The sequence below is a fragment of the Doryrhamphus excisus genome, chromosome 1 (assembly GCF_030265055.1).
Source record: "Doryrhamphus excisus isolate RoL2022-K1 chromosome 1, RoL_Dexc_1.0, whole genome shotgun sequence".
Classification (NCBI taxonomy): domain Eukaryota; kingdom Metazoa; phylum Chordata; class Actinopteri; order Syngnathiformes; family Syngnathidae; genus Doryrhamphus; species Doryrhamphus excisus.
Genome location: NC_080466.1, coordinates 24,512,667 through 24,540,281, shown reverse-complemented (window position 1 = coordinate 24,540,281; position 27,615 = coordinate 24,512,667). Strand labels below are relative to the sequence as shown.

Sequence of the window (27,615 nt, the reverse complement as noted above, 5' to 3'; positions counted from 1 at the left end):
AACCAGTCATGATGTGCTATATATATCACTATATTGACACTTACTATGGTACCCATTATGGCATTGGATGCTCATATCACCTCCTACGAGGTACGAGGTACATTATTAAAAAAAATAAAAATAAAGAAAAACCTTAAACTGTATTATGGAAAGCAGGAAGTGAACAAATGTAACAGTTAGCGGTTGAAAAAGTACCAGATGGAGGGGTAGGATTTAATAAGCTTTGCTTCTTCCTACTCCTTTTGGACATGTGGAACTGGGAACTGATTATGGGATGCACTCTATTAGAATCTGATGCATGTTCAAATGAAATAAAACCATTACCATTACCATTACCACTCCCATGTTATGTATTATCAAGCATATTAGCAATGCCATAGGTCAGTCTGATTGGCTTCTGTCTGCTCTGTTCTCACGTGACATGTTTTCTCCAAAAGAGAAATCTCATAAGTTTTAATGTTGCAGGAGCTTGTTGCTCTTATCCAAGACATAATACACAACTTTTTTTTTTTTTTTTACATTTTAATGCAGTGTAGAAATTCTTATACAATTGTCTTATACAGTATGCCAAGCTTCAATGCTCAAATTAAGGGAGGTAAGAAGCTAAACAGCTGGGTATGACCCAAGGAACACGTCCGCAGTCTGTGTGGTCTTCGTTACATGTGGTACACTTGCAGTTTTTGGCCACAGGGTAGGTAACACCCACTGGGCAATCTTTGAAGTGTTTTACTTCATAGGACCAATCCCCAATGCAGACATTCTGTTTGGTCTGGTACCAAGACATGTAGACTGGATCCTGCAGACAAATGACAATTGTGTGGACAAATTACAACCGTGCAATTCGCCTGTGATACACCAAAAAACTGATAACATATCTTAAGATTGACTTTAGGTCAAGGTTTTGATTTTCGGTTATTCAAACTTTTGATTTCTAACTCCGATGATGGATTTTGGGGAGAGAATGATACCTGAACAAGCATGCATGAGGACCAAAGGGACACCAAAGAGAAATGCTTGTTGGCATGGTGACCGGATCACACCAACAGCACTACCCCTAGGGGAGCATCCCTATGCCCACACAGATCATGCTCCAGTCTCTGTAGGGCCTCTATTATCTCACATGGAGCTCCAAAATGTGGTTTGAAGAGCACATTCTAAGACCATGAACCCCAAATACTCTGACTTTGTTGAAATAGATGTGTTAATATTGTAATATTGAATTCATAAAATCTGACAAAACAACAAGTTGTAGCACCTACAACCCTGAAGTTATAGTAACTACTTACTCTCAGGCTGCAGACTCTGGTTATCAGAGAGTAAACAAGCACTGAGCTCACACAATGGGCTCTGCATAGCAGACAATAGGCCTTTGGTAGGCGCTCCTCCAAACCCCTGGTGAGCTGCTTGAATGTTAAAAAATTACGAAAAAGACATTAAATAATGGCTTGTATGTGGAACAAAAAAACATATTAGGCTCATTAAAACATTAAGGTGGAGTTGACATGTCATAAACGCGTAAACATTACCTCATGGTAGCACTGTCCTTCACATATGGTGGTGAAGACCGACTCCATTTTGCCACAGCTCTCCACAGAGATATTGACGTTTCTCGGTTTACAGCCAAAGCTGCAACTCTGCCTCGCATCCGCCAGTGCCAGCACTGCCGCCATGACAACCAGCTGCATTGTCTGGTGGATGCACCGCAGACGTCCGCTGCAAGAGGGGATCAGGCGTGACACAATGAACCCGATACTGCCTAATCATTTATCAGTGAATTATTACTCTCCCTATGAAAATATGTATCGTATGTGTTGGCAAAGTCATACCTTTTCAAGCTGTTGAGTCGCTTGGGAATTGTACTGCGTTTCTTCTTGATCTCTAAATGTCTGAAGCAGCTCTGGTCCTGTGGCTCTTGCCCCTGTGTCTTAAATAGGGTTGTCCTCAAATGTTAATCTCGTCTTCTTTTTTCCCCCTCGCTTGTTTATTCTAAGCATTGACACAGTAAATCCTCCTGTGTTTTTTTTTCCTCGCCATCTCAGGTATAACCAGGGGCTCAAGGCCTGTCCTCCTCCATATGAGGAGGTGTTGGAGGGTTAAAGGGAAAGGTCTGGACTGACAACAGAAATATTAAACCCCATTTGCGCCCACACTAAATGGAAAATCCCAATAGATGAGTCAACAATGAATCATCTTTCTTCCATCATGAATTTTCTTTCAGCACTCACATCAACCTTGAATGTAATATTTAAATAGGATTTTATTTTTCGCTTATAGTTCTAGTGAACTATATTGTTCAGGGCTTGACAATAACGATGTACCGATGGCCCGGAGCAAGTTAAAACAAAATTTGTGGCAAGTAAATCCAATCAGTGATATTCCTGTTGGGCAAGTGCACTTTCTTTTATATATATATATTTTAGTTTCAATTGTACAAAACAATAACAATACGGGCAAGTGCACTTTGGCATGCCATACTGCCAAGAGTTTTTTAAAAGCGGTTCTTGTTGGGTGTTGGTAAAACACGGACTGCGTAATTCCGGTGGTAATTTGCAAACCAATCCAATTCATTTTACTCCACTGCTAGTTGTTTTTACAAATATTTCAACTTCTTTTAATTTTTGGTAATATTGTGACTTTATACCAATAATATTTTGACTTTTGTTTTCTTCATCTTAATTTTAGGTTGTAATATAAAAACTGCAGTTTATTATATTATACAGTAGTTAAATTACAGGACAGGTAGGACAACGTATGGTTCATCTCAAAATTATTCATCGCTTGTTATTCATCCATTGCTAACTCCAAGTAGTACATTACGGCAATAAACAACCAAAAAAAAAAAAACAGCTCATCAAATCTGATTTTTACAAACATCCACTATTCACTATATATCCTTAAATGTCCATCAAAATTTGTACATTCAAAAGATAAAGGCAATTTACAATGTGGGTGTACAGGGCTCAACAATAACGATGTACCGATGGCCCGGGGCAAGTTAAAACCAAATTGGGGCAAGTAAATCCAATCAGTGATATTCCCGTGGGGCAAGTGTACTTTGGCATGCCATACTGCCAAGAGTTTTTTTAAAAGCGGTTCTTGTTGGGTGTTGGTAAAACACGGACTGTGTAATTCCGGTGGTAATTTGCAAACCAACCCTTGCAAATCTTGAAATGGACCAATCAGAATCGTTTATTTAGACCGCGGTCCGTAGTCCACAGTCCGCGTTTTACCCACACCCGTTCTTGTTCGCGATCAACCAATCAGCGATGGTTTGACTAGGAAAACATCTATCATGGCGTCCCTGCCAACATGGTCTAATTCTTCAACAACTTGTGAAGGAAAACAGCAAAAAGTGATGAAGCAGTGCCTCCTAAACAAGTATTTTATTAGCGGCAGCAAATCAAATGATGGCACAGGTGAGTGAATCACATTGCTGTGACAATTTGAAGTGGTCACAATGAAACACCACCCATTAGATCCAATACCAAGTGCTGATTTTGCACAAGCTACAAAATCTAGCGCTTCCATTTCTCTGTGGATTTTTCTCACCTTTGCTTCACAAATTATTGTTTGACCATTGAGCATTTTTTTCTGGATTAAAAACACTTTACTAGTACACAAATGTGTCTATTCAATAATGTTTCATTGTGGTGCACAACTTCTAAAAGTCAAAGCGCCTAGAAGTCTCTTGCCAATCCAGATTTCCATGCAACGTCATGATCTATGTAGGAAAACAACCACAAGAAATGATCATCATTTCATCTTTATTTGAGATTCTCATGTGATGCCACAAAAATGAGCTGATATCATTATGGCAGTCTTTTCATTTTACATGGGGCAAGTTCGGGCAAGTAGTTCTCACCTTAAGGATTCCCCATGGGCAAGTCATTTTTGTTTTTAATGTAGAGCCCTGTTGTGTATGACACCATCCTATACAAACACTTCCTGTGTCTCCCTGCTGTACTACCCTTCTTAGACAAAACCTGTGTTTTGGTGCATTAAGTGAAACCTTCCCACTGCACCGCAGGCTTCTAAATCTGCAGGGACAGTCCAATTTAACATTTAGCGCCACAGGCTCAGGGCGTCTCTGTCTCTCCCCACGCAGCCTTCGGGGACTTCCTGCATTTTGCTGAAATGCCACCTAACAAACCAACCAGGACCTTTATGAAGTGTCACCTTTGTCCTCTCAGGAAGTGTTACTACTTTTTGGACACCTCGAACTAAATATGCTATTATTCCTCCAGTGCAGCAAACATTGCTTGTGATTTATGAGTACATTTAATAGATCTTAATTAGATATCAATATTTTATTGTGGGCTTTTTTTTTACAGTGGTACTGTAGACTGTGCACTTTACATGTACAGTGGAACCTCAGTTAACGTCCACCCGCGTTAGCGTATGTTTCGGTTTTATACAAAAATATACACCATAATTTTGTCTCAATTTGCGTGCCTTCTCCAAGTGACATGTGTCTTCATTCATTCAGTCATTTATTCATTTTCTACCGCTTATCCTCACGAGGGTCGCTGGGGTGCTGGAGCCTATCCCAGCTGTCTTCGGGCGAGAGGCGGGGTACACTCTGGACTGGTGGCCAGCCAATCACAGGGCACATATAGACAAACAACCATTCACACTCACATTCATACCTATGGACAATTTGGAGTGGCCAATTAACCTAGCATGTTTTTGGAATGTGGGAGGAAACCGGAGTACCCCGAGAAAACCCACGCATGCACGGGTAGAACATGCAAAGGGTGGAATCGAACCCTGGTCTCCTGGCTGTGAGGTCTGCACGCTAACCACTCGTCCGCCATGCAGCCCTGGCATGTGTCTTGTGTTTTTAATTTATTTTTGCCACAAAACGTCGTCCGACTGTTAGCATCCCAATAGCAAGCTAACAAAATGGCAACCAGGAACAGGAAGTCAGCTACATGATTTGTTAGTGTTTGAAAACAATTCTAAATGCATATAAATTACGCATTAAAGTGACAAATTGACTTTTAAGGTTACTTTTATCTTCATCGAAGTTGTGACTGTTCCCAAAGACACAAAGTGTTGAGGTCTTTAATCGTTTTTCTCACCTTCTTTGGCAAAATGCAGGCACTTGCAACTTTCTTTGCCTCTATTTTGGGCTATTGAGGTGAGAAACTATTGAATTGAAGAAATAACGGGAAGTTGGTGGTGGTTGTTCTCTGCCACATTGATTTTTGGGGTAACAGTGGCACCTAGAATCATGTCTTCAATGAAGGTAAAAGTAGCCTATTATAATATTAATGTATCCTTTCATTCATCATTTATTTTAATTTTGAATTGTTTTCTGCATTTAAAAGTATAATTATAGAACTATAAAAACTCATTTGTGGTTTTCGCTTTTTTTTGTTTTGGATTTACATAATTTGTCATGGGACAGATTGATTTGGTTAGCATTGGTTAGCATTGGTTAGCATTGGTTAGCATTGGTTAGCATTGATTAGTGTTGGACCTTCTGGAACAAATTAAAAATTCTAACCATTGTTCAAGGCATATTTGGTTTCCATCCATTTTCTATGGATGGAAACCGCTTATCCTCACTAGGGGTATGCTGGAGCCTATCCCAGCTGACTTTGTGCGAGAGGCGGGCTGCACCCTGGACTGGTGGCCAGCTAATCACAGGGCACATAAGCAGATGCCCAATTGGAGATTCAAACCCAAGTCTTCCCGACCACCTGACTGTGTGGCCAACATGCTAACCGCTTGGCCACCATGTGGCCTGCATATTCGATGTGTTTGCGTTAAAATAATCCATGACAATAAATGCCACAAAAAAGAGTAGCTCTTTGCCATTTTCATTTGATCAAAGTAGCTCTCACAGGGAAAAACGTTAGAGTCCGCTGCTGGAGTGTATATAGGACAACATTTAGCTGTAAGTAACACGAAGCAATTTCCCACCCAAACCTGTTTTTCAAAGAAAATGTTCCACAATTTATGTTTCTCCAACTCTTAGGTTTCAGTCCATCTTCATCTTCCCTTATTTTATGATGCGTTTCATTTTTGATGGTCCTTTCATGCATTGTTTCACCATTGTTAAAACCTCACAGGTCTGTGATTGACTGGCAACTATTCCAGGGTGCCCCCCCCCCCTTCTTGCCCAGTCAGCTTGGAAAAGGTCCACCTCACTCTTGCATTGACACTGAGTAATAATGTGTAAAAGTTTCCCTTTAAAATATTCCCTTTAAAAACAGAGCGTTGGTAAACATCTAACAACGTATAAGAACTGACTGTCAGCTAGAAATCAAGTTCAACACATATAACTCAACTCATATATTCAACTCAAACCATGCAAATCCATTGAGGTCTGACTTCCAATGCCAGCTGTCCCTACAAGATGAATCTTGATCTGAACAGTCATTGAACCCAGGAGATGCAGACAGGTTTTTGGAGCAGATCTTGTGTACTCCAGCATCCAGGGCACCGGTGACATATCCACTCTGTCAACGTTAATCACTAGTGGCCCCATATCCCCCCCTGGTGCTGACTAAGGTGTACAGTACTGGATGTGTGCTGAAAGGTTGCCCTAAAGTGTACACATTAGGGTGCATCAAATTTCAATGGGAAATTTTAAATTCATAATTTTAAATTAAATTCATTTTCTACCGCTTTTCCTCACAAGGGTTACGGGGGTGCTGGAGCCTATCCCAGCTGTCTTCGGGCGAGAGGCCGGGTACACCCTGGACTGGTGGCCAGCCAATCACAGGGCACATATAGACAAACAACCATTCACACTCACATTCATACCTATGGACAATTTGGAGTGGCCAATTAACCTAGCATGTTTTTGGAATGTGGGAGGAAACCGGAGTACCCGGAGAAAACCCACGCATGCACGGGGAGAACATGCAAACTCCACACAGAGATGGCCGAGGGTGGAATTGAACCCTGGACTCCTAGCTGTGAGGTCTGCGCGCTAACCACTCGTCCACCGTGCCGCCCCCATTTATTTTTTACTAATGAACATAAAAATGTCTTTTGCAAAGTTTTGAGAAAATCCATTGAGATTTAGGGGTGCCACCTGATCACACATAAACTTTTGTAAAATTTCAAAAAATGTGCAATTTCTAATGTGCAATTGCCAAAAAGCTGACCTGGAAATGTTGAGTACAATGAACTATACAGTACCACTCTCAATAAACATGAAGCATCAGCAATATTACTCTATATTACTGTTGTTGATGTTATGCTTGCTCAGCTATTAGCTAACTGTCATTAGCAAACTGTTGCTAGCTAATGTTAGCTACAGTAGAGGCAATGAGCACTAAATACCGATAAATATGACTACAAATCATTCAAATTACAAAGACAAAACCACAAATTTGCTAGTAATATGTAATAGGAGTATAAATACCAACAAAAACATAAAGATCACCTCAAATCTCCATGGCGACCATTGAACTGTTCACCACTTTATTCCACAAAAACAGATGTATGGTGGCACCCCTAAATAATCATGGATTGGAAAAATATTTGGTATGTGTTGTTTCTACATATATTGGAACACTTTTAGTACCCAGCCATATCAAAATTCCATAATTGTGTTTTTTGATGCACCCTAATACACATACGTTTAAATTCATCAAATATCTTACTGATGCAAATAACACAGCATAGTGCAGTGGCAAGTGAGTGCCCAGGAAACCAAATGATAACTTCTGGAAGATTAGACCTGCTTGTTTGCCTTGAGGATTGTTCCTCTGGGGAATAGTTCCTGAATGTTCTAGTGATTTTACTGTCAGCAGTGACGAGCTGCTGCTCTTCTAATTAGTGTTTCTGTCAGATTAATTGTTGGAATGTGAGGGAATGGGCTTTCTGGGCTACATACTGATTAAGTTGCACCGGTCACAGATTACATGCACAATGTACTCAAACTGAACTAGGACCTGGCTGTTCAAGGTATTTGCTCGATTTTGCTAGCTAAAGATAAAAGCTAAAACAAACACATGGTCTCACAAATACAGACAAAAGATACTTATACACGCACCCACACAAAAAAAGGACTAATGTGACAACTGACAGTTAAGGTGGAAACATCGAGTACGCATATGACAGCTTGCTTTGCAACAAAGGAAAAGCAGAATGTTCCAGACGCCTTGATGCCCCTGCGAACAAAGGAAAAATACCCTGATGCCCCAGCAAACAAACAAAAGCAGAAACACCGTGAAAGAAGCGGTTCAAACAAGGGCAGTGACGAAAGCTGATTGGTCCAGGACTCCAGCCTCTTACACAATCTTGAGTGTATAAAAGACCGGGCAGGGAAAGGAAGAGTGCTTTTTTTGCAGCTGCGCTGTAATAAGACCCGCTTACTTGTAGGCATACAGGGACTGCAGATAAGCCCGGACATCTGTATTAGGTATTGTTGTCAGGAATAAACAATCTGGTTCTCATTCTATAATTTGGTCCTTTAAGATTCCCTTATCCTCTATTCGAAACCCACTTAGAGTCCTCAGGGGGAGGATTTCTAGACTGTGTTATGGGTAACTACATTTGTCTCTGCACACTAATACTGCTTTACTTCACATTTTAATGTCAAATTCTGTTGGATCTTTTGCATCTTTTATGCTCAAATTGATCTTTGTTTTGTATTGTAAAAATGTTGTAGACACACTATGTGATATTTATGACAAATGACTATGAATATTGAAATGCCTTCACTTTAGTATTCAATTTCCACCACTCAGGTACTGCATTGATAATTATTTCTTTCTTTACAGTCTCTGTTGTACTAATTGCAACCAGAGTAATGCTGTAATATTCCTCCCAAGTATACATGCGATTGTGAAATGATCCCTCCCCCCATGCCCTTCAAGTATTATGCAACTGAAATTAAAGTCGGTGCCACAGTTGTGTTTTGCATTGTCCATTTATGCAAATGTCAATGTTTCAATTGTGTTAAATGATTTAGGATTGATGACTCATGACATGGATGCAATGTCTATGATCTATGTAATGGCAACATTGGAGGATCACAGCACTTTCAAGTCTGTTTTTTTTTTGAGAATGCACACATTTTGCAGTATATGAGACAAATATCATGCACAACATGAAACAAAAACATTGAATGGCAAAAGGTTATTGATGTACCCGCTTCCATTTAGTGGAAGACCTCAGTCTTCAGTGGCACCCTTCCCTCTTTCTTTATTGCTATAAAATAACATATCACAGCATGTTTGCTTTGTGTTTGTGTTGAAAAACCCATGTGTGAGATAGTGGTCCGAGTCGATGACCCTTTTTTGCTGTGTGGGTGAGTGTTTGTTGCTATTTGCATACAACAGGGGTGTCAAACATACGGCCCGCGGGCCGGAACTGGCCCCCAAGGAGGTTCGATCAGGCCCGCAGGATAATTTGAAAGTGGAAAAAAATGCATAAAAGACATGGAATTAATATTTTTAATTCGCTGCAATTCATGGATTATCCGCTAAGGGGCGCACTCTTTCCATCAGAGTAGAAGACAAGCCGCATCACTGAGACAGACTGAAAACAGCAGACGGTATCAATGCGCCATCTGCTGCTTGTTACGACGTTAATACCTTGGTCTCTACCTCTCCGCTACACCCTCATTAGCCAAAATGTCGTTATCCAAACGGAGAAAAGTAGATAAGGAGTGTAGAATTTTCAAAGAAAAATGGACCACGTCCTATTTATTTACAGACATGCACGGAAAACCTTTGTGCTTGGTGTGTTTGCAACAAGTTTCGGTATTGAAGGAATATAATATTCGACGCCACTATGAGACTCATCACAGCGAAAAATATGACGGCTTACTGTTTGCATTGAAAGAATACAGCTCTGTGAAGATGAATCCTTACTGTGGTGATTTAAAAAATGTGCACTTTAATGTTAGTCAGCAGCTTCAAAACAAAAGTTGTGTGATGGAATTCTACTGTTCATACAACTCCATAAATGTTCAGTATATATTGTATGTGTATGTATGTTTCATGTATGAAGTTTACAGATTTACAGGACAGGCGAACACTTTCTTCATTACACATTTAAAATCACTCTCCTTAGTTTGTAAGGTGTATGCAGGGATTACATTTAGATTTTATATGCGTATGTGTAAGTGGTTTAAAATCCCTTTCTTTAAAAGTCTCATTTAATCTTAAAGTGCATTACTATATTTTTCAGTACCAATTAAAGTTGTGTGCCTTTGTACAATCAGTGGGATCAGTTGCAATGCATATTTGTGAATGATAAAAGTAAATTGCACATTTGTCTAAGGAAATATGAGGTGTTTCATGAAATGTTTTGTAAAAGGATAGTTCATTAAATTTCAATCTTTTCCTAATGTTCTTGTGCTTCTTTACACCAAAACAAAGGAAAGACATGATATTTTGGTTATTTATAGCAGAGTATGGTATAATTTTAATGGTCCGGCCCACTTGACATCTCCCTAGGCCGTATGTGGCCCACGATGCGAAATGAGTTTGACACCCCTGGCATACAACAGTATACAGTATAATACAAGAACTTCCTTAAAGGCCGTATCTTGTGCAACTCCAGCTTGCCGGTTTGCATAGAGTTTATGTTTGAGACTTGGTTTAGTTGAATCCACTTCATCCAGTGAGCCACACTGGGGACACCTAATTGGTACTGAGCAGAAATAAATATGAATATTGTTTATCCCTTCGTCCTTCCACACTTTGTGACCTAAGCACCACTGGATATTGCTTGCATAGACAGGAGAGATGCTCCGATCAGGGCTTTATGCTACCCATTCCGATACCAGTCATCAGCCGATATCAATTACATACAGTAGATTAACTGCATTTTTTTTCAATTCATTATTATTTAATAATGGTAATGGTAATGGTTTTATTTCATTTGAACATGCATCAGATTCCAATTGAGTGCATCCCATAATCAGTTCCCAGTTCCACATGTCCAAAAGGAGTAGGAAGAAGCAAAGCTTATTAAATCCTACCCCTCCATCTGGTACTTTTACAATCAGTAACTGTTACATTTGTTCACTTCCTGCTTTCCATAATACAGTTTTTACATAAGTTTTTTTTTTTTAATAATGTACGAGGTGTACAAAGTAGGAGGTGATATGAGCATCCAATGCCATAATGGGTACCATAGTAAGTGTCAATATAGTGATATATATAGCACATCATGACTGGTTCAAGACTCTTCATCCTTGTATTTAGCAAACATCAACTGCTTGTATTGTTTCTTGAATTGGCTCATCGTTGTGCATTGTTTGATTTCCTTACTCAATCCATTCCATAGTTTGATTCCACATACTGAAATGCTATGGCTAGCATAACGTAGTCCTAGCATAGAAGTGTTTCAAATGTACTTCTTCCCTGAGATCATATTTCTCCTCTCTTGTATTATTGGCCGGGGGTGCCGTATAAAGGAGAACTTGCCAGGGACGCCCAAAATAGGTCATTATTAAAAAGAATAAAGAGGTGGGGCTCGCCACAGTGTGCATACGAGTCAGAGGTGATCGGCATTGAAAGGCATATATCGACATATACCAAACATGTGCTTTGTCATGTAAATCGGTCGATACTGATGGGTGGCTGATCAAGCAACATCCACCTATTATAGACAGATGAATGAATAACCATTATTTTCAGTAAATAATAATTTTGAAGCAGAGTGGTCAAGAATCACTCTACGTCTGTACTGTAAGCAACCAATCAGTGGTGCCGTCCTTATCATCCTCAAAGCCCATGAGGAGCATCCTTTCAAGGGATAGTGTATGGGACGCTGTCACCTCGTCAACTCACTCCTTTCTTTGACATTTCAGATGACTTATTTATTGTTTGTGGAGTAAAAGCAACCATGCGGTGATGTGGAAATTTATGTTGCAACAACAAGAAGTATAGCAAAAGTAACACTTGTTTACATGGATGGATGAATATATTATCTACTATATAGAGGATCGGTTTTAAGATTCTCTTACTGCTTTTTAAATGTCTTAACGGCCTTAATGGCACCTTCTTATTTATCTGATCTGCTTTTACCATATCAACCCCCGCGGGTGGACCCTGCGGTCCTCCGGCACTGGCCTTTTAACAATACCAAAACCCAGAACAAAAACCCACGGTGAGGCAGCATTTAGCCACTATGGCCCCCACCTGTGGAACAGCCTGCCGGAGAGCCTCAGGACTGCAGAGACTGTTGATATTTTTAAAAGAAGATTAAAGACACACCTTTTCAATCAGGATTTTAACTCATATTTTAAACGTTTTTATCTTTTTAGTCCCATTTTATGCTCTTAGTCTTTAGCTTTTAACTCCAGTGTTTCCTCAGCGGGTTCCTGCACACTGGGGGCTGTGTCGGGTCTGCTGATGGGGTGCCATCCTTGGGTCCCCTCGACCCGGCCGGCCGGCTGGGGGTTCCTCCCTTTGATGTGGGGGTCCGCCCGTCTGTCGGAGTCAGGGGGCCCGGGTGCTGGTCCCGATGGCACGGCCTGCGGCTCCTCCCAGTGGGGACCATTTCCTTGATCCTCAGTGCCATGCCATGTCTCCCTACTGTGTGTGTGCGTGTGTGTGTGGGGGGGGGGGGGGGGGGGGGGGGGGGGTTGTCCAGAATGGAGGGTGGGAGGGAGGAGCTTTCTTTGTAATTGTTTTTCTTTTTAATTGTGGTTTTTAATTCTGTAAAGCACTTTGTGTTGCATGTCCTTGCAGGAAAAGTGCTTACAAATAAAGTTGATTTGATTTAGATCAGGGGTCTCAAACAATGTGGCCCGCAGGACACTAGTTTGAGGCCCCCGCCTTAATGTTAGTGCGGCCCGCGCAAGTTTGATATGGATGCTGTATGGTATCATGTACCCAGAAAAAATTATTACGTTTGATTAATGTTCATGTTAAAGGTTAAATAACTGTTAATAGTTATCCTCCCTATCCGTGTGGAAGTGGTAAGTTTTTGGCTATTTAAGTTTAAAGGAAATAACTTGAAGGCTACCTAGCTCTCTAGTTTGCGAGTTAGCATGTGTCTCAAGACCCTGCAGTTGTGCAATATGTTGTAAATAAAAAGAGTATAAATGTGACTATAGTCGTGTTTTGTCATGTCTACAGGGCTCTAATAATGCTTTGTTCATTTTAATCTGAAAAAAATAATTTGTCTATACCCACCAACTATAGTATGTGGTTTCTTAAGTTTTTATTATTTGCCGTTTTGTTATTATTATTATATTTATTTATTACTGATTGATTGATTTTCTTTATTCTTGATTTGTTGATTTATTTTTCATCTTATTTTGCACAGAAAAATAAAAATATTAAGATATAAGATAAGATAAGATAAGATAATAAGATATTTGAGAACAGTGGAATGTTTTATCAGAGCTTTTATTGTAGAAAATCGGAACCAAAGCACTGAAAAAGTTTGTATATTTTTTTAATAAATGCGTTTTTTTTTTTTTTTTTGGAAAACCCAGCCTTGCCCAGACCGTAGCTCCAGTGGTCCCCAGGTAAATTGAGTTTGAGACCCCTGATTTAGATACCATAGCTAAATAGATTGGTCCCATGGGAAATGTCTCATATACGTATAAATGGCTCATAGAAGCTGCCTTCCATTCCACACAAGTGATTTAACATGAAAGTGACATACAGCGGTGATAAAGTTCCTCCTCTCTAATGAGGTGTTGGAAGTGTCTAATGATTGATTATTGATTCATAATTGTGAGCTCTGGAGGAGGACCTTGCAGTGACCAAGTCCGTCCACCGGGGGAGGACCGAGCACCGCCAGCTTGCTCTGCAATGACAAGAACCACTGTTCACAGGCTCTTCGCCACACACACGCACGTACGCACGCGTGCACGCACGCGTACACGCACGCGCGGAAGGGATACAGGAGGATAGGTAGGGCTGCAGCTGCAGACAAGGCAGATGTGTGATGCTCAGACTCCGCCATGCAAGGGGACATTTGCATTCAGCGGCGTGAAGGTAAACTTTTAGGCCCCCCCCCCAACAATCAGCCCCTGCGTGGGGCTGTCATCATCATCATCGGGATCATCTCGCAGCTTGAACACCTTTTGTAAATCGTCCTGCTGCAACCATTAACGGTCGATGGAGCGGACACGGTGGGCTCAAGTCGCAGCTGATCCTGTTGAATTGAGACGTCGAGACGCAGCCCAAAAAAAAAGTGTCCTTGTGAGAGTGCGTCAGAGCTCGCGTGGATGTAGTGGATGGAGTGGATGAGGTGCTCGGCTCCGAAAAGGATTGGTCACATCACATCCGAGACCGGCGCGGAGATTCGGGGCAAAACCATCACCTCTTCCGGACCACATGTAAGTACGAATGGCAGAACATGCGCTGGTGTTTAAATGCCGACAAGAATGAAGTTTCTTTAGTGTAAAATCCACGCAGCAGGAAGAAGTACTCCACTAACGTTTTGTGTTGTTGTTTTTTTTTCAGCTCCACACAACATCACAGCATCGAATATAACAGCAAGGATCCTATTTGTTTTAATGTCTCCCATAAAATGGCAACCGGTGGTGACCAAGCAGGATCAAAAGACGCATCTGGAGGATTTAACCACCTGATGGAGACCACCAGAGAGACAATGGTGACCACATCAAGGCTGCTGCTGCCGCTGTTGCTGCAAGTGTGTGCGTAACAGGCCGGGCCCCCACTGCCCCTCACCTTTGCTGTGGAAATGATGTCATAAAAGATTTGAATCCACCTCCGAGCTGCAACTTTTACCACTCACGGTCAGAACCTTGTGACTTAAAATGGAGTTCGCAATGGTGGGCGCGGACGGCGGGTGCAACAGCCACCCGCCTTACGGGTACGCCCGAGCCCGGGAGAGGGAGCGTGAGAGGGCGGCCCAGTCCAGAGCCGCTGCAGCTGCTGCGGCTGCGGCGACCGAGGGCGGCCCTGGAGCAGATGGAGCTGGCGTCGGCTCTGGGGGGTCCACCACTTCCTCCTCCTCGTCCTCCTCCTCCACCTCGGGCGCACATCTCCTTAACAACCGCCAGCATCCGTCTCGCACCGCCTCCTCCATCAGCAGCGGCGGTAACGCCTCCTCCTCCTCCACCTCCTCCTCCTCCTCCTCGCAACACCAACAGGACTCCGAGCAGCAGAGACTCCTCAGAGAGCGCAAAAAGCAACGCGGGGTCGGACGCTGGAGACGCAGCCGGAGCTCTCTCGGCGGGGACCTGCGCCACTCCGAACTGGCGCTGCTCGGATCCGAGGAGGACATCATGATCGAAGAGGAAGAGGAGGAGGAAGATGAGGATGAGCGGGGAATGAAGAGGTCCGGTCTTCTGTGCAACATGGATGATGACAACGACGGCGACGATGATGATGGTGATGATGATGACGAGACCGTGTCCATCACCGACAGACATCCTCAGTCCGGATACGAGAACGTTTACAGCGAGTTCGGCTGCTGTGAAAGAGTTGTCATCAACGTGTCGGGTCTCAAGTTCGAAACTCAGCTCAAGACTCTCACTCAGTTCCCGGACACGCTCCTCGGAGACCCGAACAAGCGCATCCGGTACTTTGACCCGCTGCGGAACGAGTACTTCTTTGACCGGAATCGGCCGAGCTTTGACGCCATTCTGTACTATTACCAGTCCGGGGGCCGCTTGAAAAGACCCGCCAACGTCCCCTTCGACATCTTCTCCGAGGAGGTGAAGTTTTACGAACTTGGAGAGGAGGCCATACTGAAGTTTCGGGAGGATGAGGGCTTCGTCAAAGAGGAAGAGAAGCCGCTCCCGGAGGACGAGTTCAAGCGGCAAATCTGGTTGCTTTTCGAGTACCCGGAAAGCTCCAGCCCGGCCAGGGGCATCGCGGTGGTGTCGGTGCTGGTCATTGTCATCTCCATTGTCATCTTCTGCCTGGAGACGCTTCCTGAATTCAGGGACGACAAGGAGTACCTGCAGCCCAAAGTCAACTCCACGCAGCCGGACCACGGATTTACCCCCTTCAACGACCCCTTTTTCATCGTGGAGACCGTTTGCATCATCTGGTTCTCCTTCGAGATTATCGTGCGCTTCTTTGCGTGTCCCAGCAAAACGGCGTTTTTTAAAAACATCATGAACACCATCGACATCGTTTCCATTCTGCCTTACTTCATCACCCTCGGCACCGACCTGGCGCAGCACCAAGGCAACGGCCAGCAGGCCATGAGCTTCGCCATCCTGAGAATAATCCGCCTGGTGAGGGTCTTCCGCATCTTCAAGCTGTCCAGACACTCCAAGGGCCTCCAGATCCTGGGCCACACTCTGCGCGCCAGCATGAGGGAGCTGGCCCTGCTCATCTTCTTCCTGGTCATCGGCGTCATCCTCTTCTCCAGCGCGGTTTACTTCGCCGAGGCGGACGAGCCCACCTCGCAGTTCACCAGCATCCCCGACGCCTTCTGGTGGGCCGTGGTCACCATGACCACGGTGGGCTACGGGGACATGAAGCCCATCACCGTGGGGGGGAAGATAGTGGGCTCGCTGTGCGCCATAGCCGGCGTGTTGACCATTGCGCTCCCGGTGCCGGTTATAGTATCCAACTTCAACTACTTTTACCACCGAGAGACCGACAACGAGGACCAGGCGCCGGTGGTTGAGAGCATGCCGCCCGGCTGCCCCTACTTCCCGGACTTTTTACGCAAATTCAAAGGCTCGCAGTCCGCCTCCTCGCTGGGGGACAAAGCGGAGTACATGGAGATGGAAGAAGGCGTGACGGAGTCCCTGTGCGGCCTGGATAAGAGTCCCAGTAAAGGGAACGGCACGGACATAAGCAGAAGGAACAGTACTAACTCCAAATCCATTCAGACTGACGTGTGATTAGAAGCGGTTTTTTTTATTCTTCTCCCTAAATATGAACATTATTAGACACCCAAACAAGCTTTACGCACGGGTCACGCAGAGCTCTTCCTCCTCCTCTCCCTCCCCTTCAAGCAGGTCGCCATGGTTACCAGGTTACATAAACTCTAGCCACATCATTAGGACCAAAATTTGCCAAACGGCACATTGATTAAATTATACCAAATTATACAAATAATACATATATAAAAAATATGCTCTGCACTCTGTACTTATGTGTTAAATCTTAATGGTTAGTGCAATAATACCAAGTTAGATTGACACATTATTCGAGATTAGAGGTCATGAATCATTATTTGGTCATTTCAAATATTAAAATGGTGCATCTCAATAAAATAGTTATTATATTTCAGGTTCAATTCAGGCTAAGAGGCAATTTCAAGGAATTTTTGCAGTCTCATTGGAGCGTGAAACAGTAGTTTAAAACATTCAACTTTTAAAAAAATATTATGACATGCTGAATTTGTTTTTTAATTAGCTGTAAAATATCATTCAAAATTGAGAAAAGAACTACATTTAATATTTCACTCTGTGTGAATACGAGACTTTAACCTTTCAAATAGAACAACTTCAACAAATGGCCTTTTTAGAGATCCTCTCATTTATTGAGCTGCACCTGGATATTGATAACCTTCAGCAGGAAGGGGACAAAGTAGTCTTCTTGGAGCTCCTCCGCTCCTAAAGAGGAGCTCATGGAAAGGGCAGCACATTTAGCAGTCATACAAAGCAGGGCTAGAAAGAATCATGTGGTACTGTACATGCGCACCCTAAGCACAGGAGTCACCAGATTTGAACCGACGTGTCCCTCCAGGCCTCAACTCATGACGAGAGTGTCCCCGAAACATTTGAAGTCACCTCTAAATGATAATATCCCTTTACACAGACACAAATGGAACACTGAAGCAAAAACCAAGACTCTTTGTGAGGAGGTTGTGAGCAACTTCCCCCATGTTAGCTGGACTATATCTTTTATTTTCGACTCAAGAGGACCACGATGATCTCTGTGCTCATCTGGATGTGGATGTCTTCCAAGGTATGTAGCCTGGTGTTTTCCCTTCACAGCCACTGTATGTTTATCTATGATGGAGACAAGCAGCCGACTTTGTTATATTCATTTACAATGCACCGTAGTATTTGGCCACATTCATTCAGTATCTATTTTTAATGCTTGAATGCTGCTGAGGATATATATATAATATATATACCCATGTATATTTAGACACCAGTCTAGTATCCAATTTGGTTTTAAACACATTATAAAGTTGTTGTTTGTCATCTTGATAATTTCATGCCTTTGAAGGCGCAAAAAACATCATTTTCCCTCCAAATGAGCTTGGATAGATTTTGTATTTGGGGGATAAACTTTCAGCTTGTTAGCTTTCAAAAGACACCAAAACAATTCCTTTACTCCAAGTAATTAAATAATAATAATAATAATAATACATTTTATTAATTGGCCACTCCAAATTGTCCATAGGTATGAATGTGAGTGTGAATGGTTGTTTGTCTATATGTGCCCTGTGATTGGCTGGCCAACAGTCCAGGGTGTACCCCGCCTCTCGCCCGAAGACAGCTGGGATAGGCTCCAGCACCCCCGTGACCCTAGTGAGGATAAGCGGTAGAAAATGAATGAATGAATACATTTTATTTGTATAGCGCTTTTCAAAATACTCACTATAAAAGACACTTTACAGAAAAAAGTAAATTAAAGTAAAGTACAGCTATTTATGTATTTTGGGTATGACTTTTTAGGCAAAACATTCTCAAAAATATTGTGGGGTGCTGGAGCCTATCCCAGCTGTCTTCGGGCGAGAGGCGGGGTACACCCTGGACTAGTGGCCAGCCAATCACAGGGCACATATAGACAAACAACCATTCACACTCACATTCATACCTATGGACAATTTGGAGTGGCCAATTAACCTAGCATGTTTTTGGAATGTGGGAGGAAACCGGAGTACCCGGAGAAAACCCACGCATGCACGGGGAGAACATGCAAACTCCACACAGAGATGGCCGAGGGTGGTAGTCCTGAGACAATAATAATTAATTCATTAATTCATCACACAGCAAATGAAAATGAACGTGATCATTTTGCTGGCCTCAATATATGGCCATGTCCATGCATGTCTGTTTCCCTCGTTCCCCTTGGCACATTTGTTCCATAGAACAACAGCATGAATGGAGTGAGCCTTTTTTCAGTCAAGACTGTAATATTAGAAATTAAATTAGTAGATTGCAATATATTGGCATATAGTTTTTTATACCTTTTTGTTAAAATCTTGTCTCATAGACCCAATCTTGTGTATCATCTTGTCTTATGGGCGTGTCACTGTCTCGTGACACCCCCAGTTGGGATTGAAAACATGACAACCAATCAACTGTTTTACAATTGAAAACCTGGCTTTTGGATTTAAAATGATAGAAGATCATTATGTATTGACTTTTGCAATGCATCAGAATGCTTTGGAAGAAATTTTAGCAAAGTATAAATGCAACATTTTTGGTTTTGCTGGTTTCCTGTGACTTTTCATGAATTGAAGTAAACAATGCAACATTGATTAGTTTTAAGAGCGCTTTAGTAATCCTGTTGTTCCTCACCACTTTGCAGTTCAAATTTTGCAGCTTCACTACAGTTTTCCAAAAATATATTATTAGTAAATCATGCTGTTTTGTGTTGTTTAGCAAGTTCTTGCTCAGGTCATCATCCTCATCTTCATCAGAGTTTTCATAATGGATGCTGTTCCTATTATTAGTCAAAAATATGCATATTAAAGCAAATCTTTATGTATTTTAGGCAAAATATACACAAATGACTGAATGAAGTCAAATACTCAATATATGTCACTTATATTACTGTAATGTTTGGTGAGACACACACATATACCAGACTTGATCGCCAAAACAACAGGCTTTATTGGAGGTTTGAATTATCTCACAACATGGACAATAATCCATAATTCATTCATTCATTTTCTACCGCTTATCCTCACGAGGGTTTCGGAGGGTGCTGGAGCCTATCCCAGCTGTCTTCGGGCGAGAGGCGGGGTACACCCTGGACTGGTGGCCAGCCAATCACAGGGCACATATAGACAAACAACCATTCACACTCACATTCATACCTATGGACAATTTGGAGTGGCCCATTAACCTAGCATGTTTTTGGAATGTGGGAGGAAACCGGAGTACCCGGAGAAAACCCACGCATGCATGGGGAGAACATGCAAACTCCACACAGAGATGATAATCCATAATAAGAATCATTAATAAAATTGCGTCCGTAACCCAAGTCAAGCTAAAACTCAACTCTGAACCCCTGACGTCACTTCCTGGTCAAATCTGTATGGAGTTTACTATGTACTCCTTGTTTCCCCCGCATTCCAAACCACACAGTGGATGCTACGTCTACGGAACGAGGAGTATGAAGGGTTTCTTCGTGTTTTCGTGGGTTTTCTCTGGCTACTTTGGCTTTGTCCGTATCCGAAAACTCTAAATTGGAGATTCTAAAAATGTCGGTGTGGATGGTTGTTTGTCTTTGGATCTAGCCACATGGGAAGAAATGTTAAAGTATTTTATTGTTCCAACAGTGTTATGGGTCCCCTGAACATGTATTTTTTGAAAATGGCTTCCATGGTGCGAAATCTGACAACTTCGCCTTGCCGTGTAGACAAGTGAACCACTACTTTCGGACCACAATGATGTCGCCGCTCTGTTGCTGTCACAAGACCAGAAGTGGCCGGTTATGTACTGCTGTTGAAAAGCCAACATAATATCTGAATATTTCGAATGGGAGTCATGCCAATCGGCTGTTATTTTTTGTCTTATAGTCCAACTTGACTCACAGAAGTAATTTCACTTCATTATTGGTCGTGACAAGCTGGACAAACACAAGATGATGGACTTTATGTGGTGTGTTATGTGTGCCAGGCCACATGTTGGTGTGCCATAGTTTTTGGCACTCAGTCAGTGGTTCCGTGTGGATGGGATGTTTTTTTAAAAATCCGCCCAGAAAAAGTAAAACAAAGCATGAGTATTCCCATGTGGACAGGGTCTATACATACAGTATGTACTGCGTGATTGGTGTACCCCGCCTCTTGCCCTAAATAGGATGCGGCATCCATCTACATACATCCATACATACATCCATACATCCGTACATCCGTACATCCGTACATCCGCACATTCGTACATCCATCCTCTATACTGCATATCCTTGTTATGGTCATGGATGACTGGAGCATATCCCAACTGGCTTCGGGCCAGGGGCAGGGTGGATTTTGGATTGGTCCAGTCAATCACAGGACACAGACAAACAACCATAAAATGAATGTTATCTTGCTGCAGAGGGCTGAATGGATAATTAAATGCAATAAATAATGATACGTTAAGTACACATACAGTAGTTTATGCATGTGAGACCCAACCCAACCTTACTTGACCAACAGCTTAAAAGAACACTCTTATTAGACACCAACGGAGAAGCTCTCAGTGAGGTCATCTCATCAACTCAATGTGAAAATGTGTTGCACTATGTTAGGAAAATGGTGGACATACTGCAGTAGATCAGGGGCACTTAACTACATCATAAAGAGGAGCACAGTTTTAAAAATGTACATGCACTGTCCCATTAGGTTCACTTAACAAAGTAACCGCATTTGGAAAGTTTTTATTTCCTGACTTTCCAACATGATAGCCTTCCACAAACATTAAACTATGTGTTTTAATGAAATAAAGCTATATTTAGGACAACAATAAAAGTGCCCACGGTCTGACTATCGAGGCCCAGATACTAGATCATGATAATGGTTCTGGTTCCCCTAAAAATAAAAAAGAAAGAAAATTCCCATGCAAAGCTTCAATTACCTCCAAAATAAAAGCACAAGGTAAACGGAATGTTTTTGCTTACCTTCACATCTTTTTAGGGGAACCAGAACCATTACCTAGTATCTGGTTCCTCAACAGACCGTGGGCACTTTTATTGTTGGAAAAGACAGGAAGCAGAACTGGAGGTAGCAGAGATGAGGATGCTGAGGTTCACATTGGGAGTGACCAGGATGGATAGGATCAGGAAGGAGTACATCAGAGGGACATTACATGTTAGAGGCCTTGGAGATAAAGTAAGACTGAGATGGTTGGGACATGTCCAGAGGAGAGATAGTGAATATATTGGTAGAAGAGATGAATTAGATGAAGACCAAAGAGGAGGTTTATGGATGTAGTGAAGGAGGACACGAGGGCAGTTGGTGTGAGAGTTGGTGTGGCGACCCCTGAAGGGAAAAGCCCGAAGAGAAAGAATAAACTGAATGTTTTTGTAGTGTGACCAAACCAAGGCACTCATAATCATAAATATTCAGCATATTATGGGAAAAGTCATTGGAGTCATTACTGTGCATATATTCCCTACTGAGTTGGATTATTATTGTATTGTGATATTGTCCACTACTGCAGAATTTTTGATTCAATGGAAAATAGAAAAAAAAAAACGTTTTGCGTCAACTAGAAGTAGACCAGAAGACCAGACCTGGATGGTAAAAAATAATATTTTTCAAAAAGTCTTTGAACAGGACCTATATGTTCATAAAAAGTGACATACGAGTAAATTAGTAATATGATATACAGCGAACCCTCAAATTTGCAGATTTTTGATCAAAACAGTTATTTTTGTTGGGTAGCCCACATGCACACTTCCACAATGTGATGTTACCCGGCATATCTTGTGGTTTATAAATAGGTATAAAATAGTATAGTTTTGCATTTGTATTATCGTGTAAGCAATTATTTCAATACGCGCATAGTTTGTGTGGTGTATACATATATTTTTTGGATTGTACCTTTCCATGACACAGACATATTCTGTTGTCTTATTTCTGGTTGCACCGTGAGTGAGGGAGGTGTTTTTTCGCCATTCACGGGTGATTTGCAAATGTAAACCCCACACATAGCAGGAATGGATTTCATTTCAAACCAGTCTAAACCCAAAGCCGAATTGTAACTAGCCGAGGGTGATACATGTGGTACCTGGGCCTTCAGTGGGCCGGGCAGATGTTTTTCCAGGAGACACGAGATTCAACAATAGTGTGTAAAGTTTGCCAGCTTCACACATGCTACGCCAATCGATGGAAATCTATTTCTAATTTTGGGGCGCAGCGCAAGGTGGTGCAGGGCGGCGGAGCATGGCGTAGCCCACGCAGGGGTAATTTGGTCCAGTGCACCACTGATGGGCATGGCGGTGCACGAGGGGAGGTGTCCACACTTTCAGCTTGGCACAAAACAGCCCGCCAAAGGTGCGGAGAAAGCTTGCCAGCTCCGACCTGATCTATTCAGGGCGCAGGCGAAGCGCAGGCGAAGCGCAGGCGAAGCGCAGGCGAAGCGCAGGCGAAGCGCAGGCGAAGCGCAGGCGAAGCGCAGCCCGCGTAATAGTAATTGGCTGACAGGTGCACAGTGCAAAAAAAACCTCACAGGCAGATTTTTCAGAGGGTTGCACACATTTCAGTGGAAATCACCACCTTATCGTGGTGGAGGGGTTTGAGTGCCCGAGTGATCCTAGGAGCTATGTTGTCTGGGGCTATATGCCCCTGGTAGGGTCTCCCAAGGCAAACAGGTCCGAGGTGACGGGACAGACCAAGAGTGATTCAGAAGACCCATATGGACAAAAGCAAGAGGAGGAACCGTACCTCGCCCGGATGTGGGATACCGGGGCTTCACCCTGGAGCCAGGCCCGGGGGGAGGGGCTCGCAGGCGAGCGCCTGGTGGTCGGGCCTTCCCGGCCGGGCCCAGCCCAAAGAAGCCACACGGGATCTCCCCCTCGTAGACCCACCACCTACGGGGGCAAGCATAAGGGTCCGGTGCATTGTGTGTTGGGTGGCGGTCAAGGGTGGGTGCCTGGGCGACCTGGTCTTAGGCGACCAAATCTGGTCAGCAACCACTACTTAATGTTAGCGTCTGAACCAGTATGTATTTATTGATTTTTTTGTATTAATTGTCCCATCACATCTGAGAGGAGACACATCTAAGCTGAAAGTATGACACCAACGTTGGTGGGGGACAAGCCATTTATTTAGGAGGGCCTTGTCAAAAATCAGCATTTTTCCCTGTGATTAAAGGTTCAGACTCCAAAAACTCCAAAAATCTACACTACAACATTGTCTGAAGCAGTTCACCATAAATATTGATCCAACAACATGACATCAATATGAAATCTACTCACCAAAGATGTCTACTTCCTACTCATTGATGAAGAGCCAAACATAGCTTCTTGAACAGCTTTGGTCTGATCAACCAATTAGGACTGGGGTCCTGCCTCTTTGCTCAGATCAACCAATCAGAACAGAACTGGGCGCCTGCAAGCAAATCATTTCTTATAGTGTGTATGTGACAGGGGCCAACACTTTGGATTCTGAAGGCCCTGGGCAGATTACGTTGATATGACAACACATAAAAATCAAACACACACATACACCCCTGGACGCACTACAGCCAAGAAACACACAACAAAAATGAGGTTATAAATCAGGGGTGCTCACACTTTTTCAGCATGCGAGCTACTTTTAAAATGACCGAGTCAAAATGATCTACCCACTACAAAAATGCAAAACATCTATTTATTTTCAAATGTATTGAGGATTATTTGTACGTACAATGTATGTTGATGTACCTTACATAACCAAATGAGCCAATATTGCAAAACACACATAATTAACTATTAACATTTTTTGTAATTACCTGAGTTTACTTTGATGACTTGCACTGAATTGAACCAGCCAGGGATGCATAGTCCGGACAGTAGCTGCTGATAGCCAGCCTCAAGCACACTTCCAAATGTTTATCAGTCATGGATAATATCCGTATCATAATATCCGTATAATATTCCATATCCGTATGGAAGTGATATGTTTTTTGCCTTTTTACTTGGTCCAGTTTTTGCCTTTTTACTTGGTCCAGCTCCTTCACTCATTTTAGTGACCATAAACTTTAGCGAGGGCTTAAAATCTCGCAATTCGCCGACTAGCTTAGCACTTTGCATCGTTGTTTACGCATGAGCGGTGACCTAAAGGTCAAAATTCAGTTGTCATCTGACTGGTTGTCCTGTATGTCAATCAAGTAACGGGGATGGATGATAGGCTGACATCGTAAGTTCTGCTGCACTTAGAGACGTTGTTTGATTTGATTGGTCGCCCGAAGGGCAACATTCAGTTGTCATCTGAATGGCTGCCCTGTATATCAATCAAGTGACGGCATTGATGCTGGGATGATATTTTTTTAATGTCACGCCGCGATCGACCAGCGATCGACCAGTACCACCTCCGATCGACTTAATGAGCACCCCTGTTATAGACTGTCGGGAATAAATAAATGTCATTTAAAGGAACAAATACTACAATTTCACTTCAACATGTAGGTCAGCGCTTCTGGCTAAGCTCCTGACTGCACACCACTGACTGTAACGTGCTTTGACTGTTGATGAAACGCTTTAACAGACAACACACCGATATTTAGCATCGACAATTATGAGCGCACCTCAAGAACCCAAACATTGCACCATCACCCACTCCACCTCAGCACATCATCACTGCACTAGCATATCATGATTTTTTGCAGCGTGTGTTTACATTCTCAAAGGAACAATTCATACAGCATATTTTCAGAAGCAAATAGAAGAACAACCCCAGCCTGGCACTCGGCCATCTCCACTTTATGCCTCACACTTAGCGCTTACATAACCTGGCTTATGGCAAGAGGCGCAATCCAAAACATTTTTCAAGCAAAGTGTGTGGGTCAGGCATATTCTTGGAGCCGTGCTGCCGAGCTGAGTGTGAAAACAGGCTGTATCATCTCCGGCCACACAGCAGATCTGAATGGTTTTAATAGTGTCACATGCATGGACGTGTCTGCAGTGCCCATTCAGACCATATGGCCTGGGCCATGTGACAAACACACTTATTTATGCTTATTCCTTAGAGCAGGGGTGCTCATTAAGTCGATCGCGAGCTACCGGTCGATCGCGGAGGTGGTACTGGTCGATCGCTGGTCGATCGCGGCGTGACATTAAAAAAATATCATCCTAGCATCAATGCCGTCACTTGATTGATATACAGGGCAGCCATTCAGATGACAACTGAATGTTGCCCTTCGGGCGACCAATCAAATCAAACAACGTCTCTAAGTGCAGCAGAACTTACGATGTCAGCCTATCATCCATCCCCGTTACTTGATTGACATACAGGACAACCAGTCAGATGACAACTGAATTTTGACCTTTAGGTCAAAAGTGCTAAGCTAGTCGGCGAATTGCGAGATTTTAAGCCCTCGCTAAAGTTTATGGTCACTAAAATGAGTGAAGGAGCTGGACCAAGTAAAAAGGCAAAAACTGGACCAAGTAAAAAGGCAAAAAACATATCACTTCGATACGGATATGGAATATTATACGGATATTATGATACGGATATTATCCATGACTGATAAACATTTGGAAGTGTGCTTGAGGCTGGCTATCAGCAGCTACTGTCCGGACTATGCATCCCTGGCTGGTTCAATTCAGTGCAAGTCATCAAAGTAAACTCAGGTAATTACAAAAAATGTTAATTGTTAATTATGTGTGTTTTGCAATATTGGCTCATTTGGTTATGTAAGGTACATCAACATACATTGTACGTACAAATAATCCTCAATACATTTGAAAATAAATAGATGTTTTGCATTTTTGTAGTGGGTAGATCATTTTGACTCGGTCATTTTAAAAGTAGCTCGCATGCTGAAAAAGTGGGAGCACCCCTGCCTTAGAGGTTTTCCATGGAAGTACGTACAAATGGACGTGTGCCGTTTCATCTCATACAAAAATGGAGCTCATCAGTAATAGTTCCCAATCAACAGTGAGGATGCCCAACATGGATTCTCTGCTATTTGCTTAGACCGGGGGTGTCCAAACCTCTCCCAGAAGACCACCTTGATATTTTACATTTTGTAAACCAATGCCTGCATGTAAAGCATGTAGCTTTGCTAACTACGTTATTAAGTTATTTAGCCTGCATCTCAGCTTTGTGTTATAGGCAACAAAGTGCATTCATTTTACTCCACTGCTAGTTGTTTTTACAAATATTTCAACTTCTTGGAATTTTTGGTAATATTGTGACTTTATACCAATAATATTTTGACTTTTGTTTTCTTCATTTTAATTTTAGGTTGTAATATAAAACCTGCAGTTTATTATATTATACAGTAGTTAAATTACAGGACAGGTAGGACAACGTATGGTTCATCTCAAAATTATTCATCCCTCGTTATTCAGCCATTGCTAACTCCAAGTAGTATTACGGCAATAAACAACCCCCCCTCAAAAAAAAAACAGCTCATCACATCAACATCCACTATTCACTATATATTCTTAAATGTCCATCAAAATTTGTACATTCGGAAGATAAAGGCAATTTACAATGTGGGTGTACAGGGCTCGACAATAACGATGTACCGATGGCCCGGGGCAAGTTAAAACCAAATTGGGGCAAGTAAATCCAATCAGTGATATTCCCGTGGGGCAAGTGTACTTTGGCATGCCATACTGCCAAGAGTTTTTTTAAAAGCGGTTCTTGTTGGGTGTTGGTAAAACACGGACTGTGTAATTCCGGTGGTAATTTGCAAACCAACCCTTGCAAATCTTGAAATGGACCAATCAGAATCGTTTATTTAGACCGCGGTCCGTAGTCCACAGTCCGCGTTTTACCCACACCCGTTCTTGTTGGCGATCAACCAATCAGCGATGGTTTGACTAGGAAAACATCTATCATGGCGTCCCTGCCAACATGGTCTAATTC

General features: G+C 42.5%; 3 protein-coding genes across 3 annotated transcripts in view; 1 reads left to right on the top strand and 2 right to left on the bottom strand.

Moving 5' to 3' along the window:
- Positions 1-553: 553 nt before the first annotated feature.
- On the bottom strand, positions 554-1,972 carry LOC131127654 (gonadotropin subunit beta-1-like). The gene is made up of 3 exons (XM_058069788.1): positions 1,827-1,972; positions 1,527-1,713; positions 554-796 (listed from the first exon to the last, which is right to left on the bottom strand). The coding sequence occupies exons 2-3, from the start codon at positions 1,683-1,685 to the stop codon at positions 587-589; spliced, it is 369 nt and encodes a 122-aa protein (XP_057925771.1). The 5' UTR covers positions 1,686-1,713; positions 1,827-1,972; the 3' UTR covers positions 554-586.
- Positions 1,973-13,835: 11,863 nt separating this feature from the next.
- kcna4 (potassium voltage-gated channel, shaker-related subfamily, member 4) overlaps positions 13,836-27,615 on the top strand; it is a 78,083-nt gene continuing 64,303 nt past the window's right edge. Inside the window, exons 1-2 of the mRNA XM_058069452.1 lie at positions 13,836-14,275; positions 14,403-17,840. Of these exons, the coding sequence (XP_057925435.1) occupies positions 14,720-16,768 (2,049 nt within the window). The 5' untranslated portion in view covers positions 13,836-14,275; positions 14,403-14,719 and the 3' untranslated portion in view covers positions 16,769-17,840. The remainder of the gene's footprint in view (positions 14,276-14,402; positions 17,841-27,615) is intronic.
- LOC131143239 (zinc finger BED domain-containing protein 5) overlaps positions 17,406-27,615 on the bottom strand; it is a 49,353-nt gene continuing 39,143 nt past the window's right edge. The window contains exon 2 of the mRNA XM_058091737.1: positions 17,406-17,485. Within this exon, the coding sequence (XP_057947720.1) occupies positions 17,406-17,485 (80 nt within the window). The remainder of the gene's footprint in view (positions 17,486-27,615) is intronic.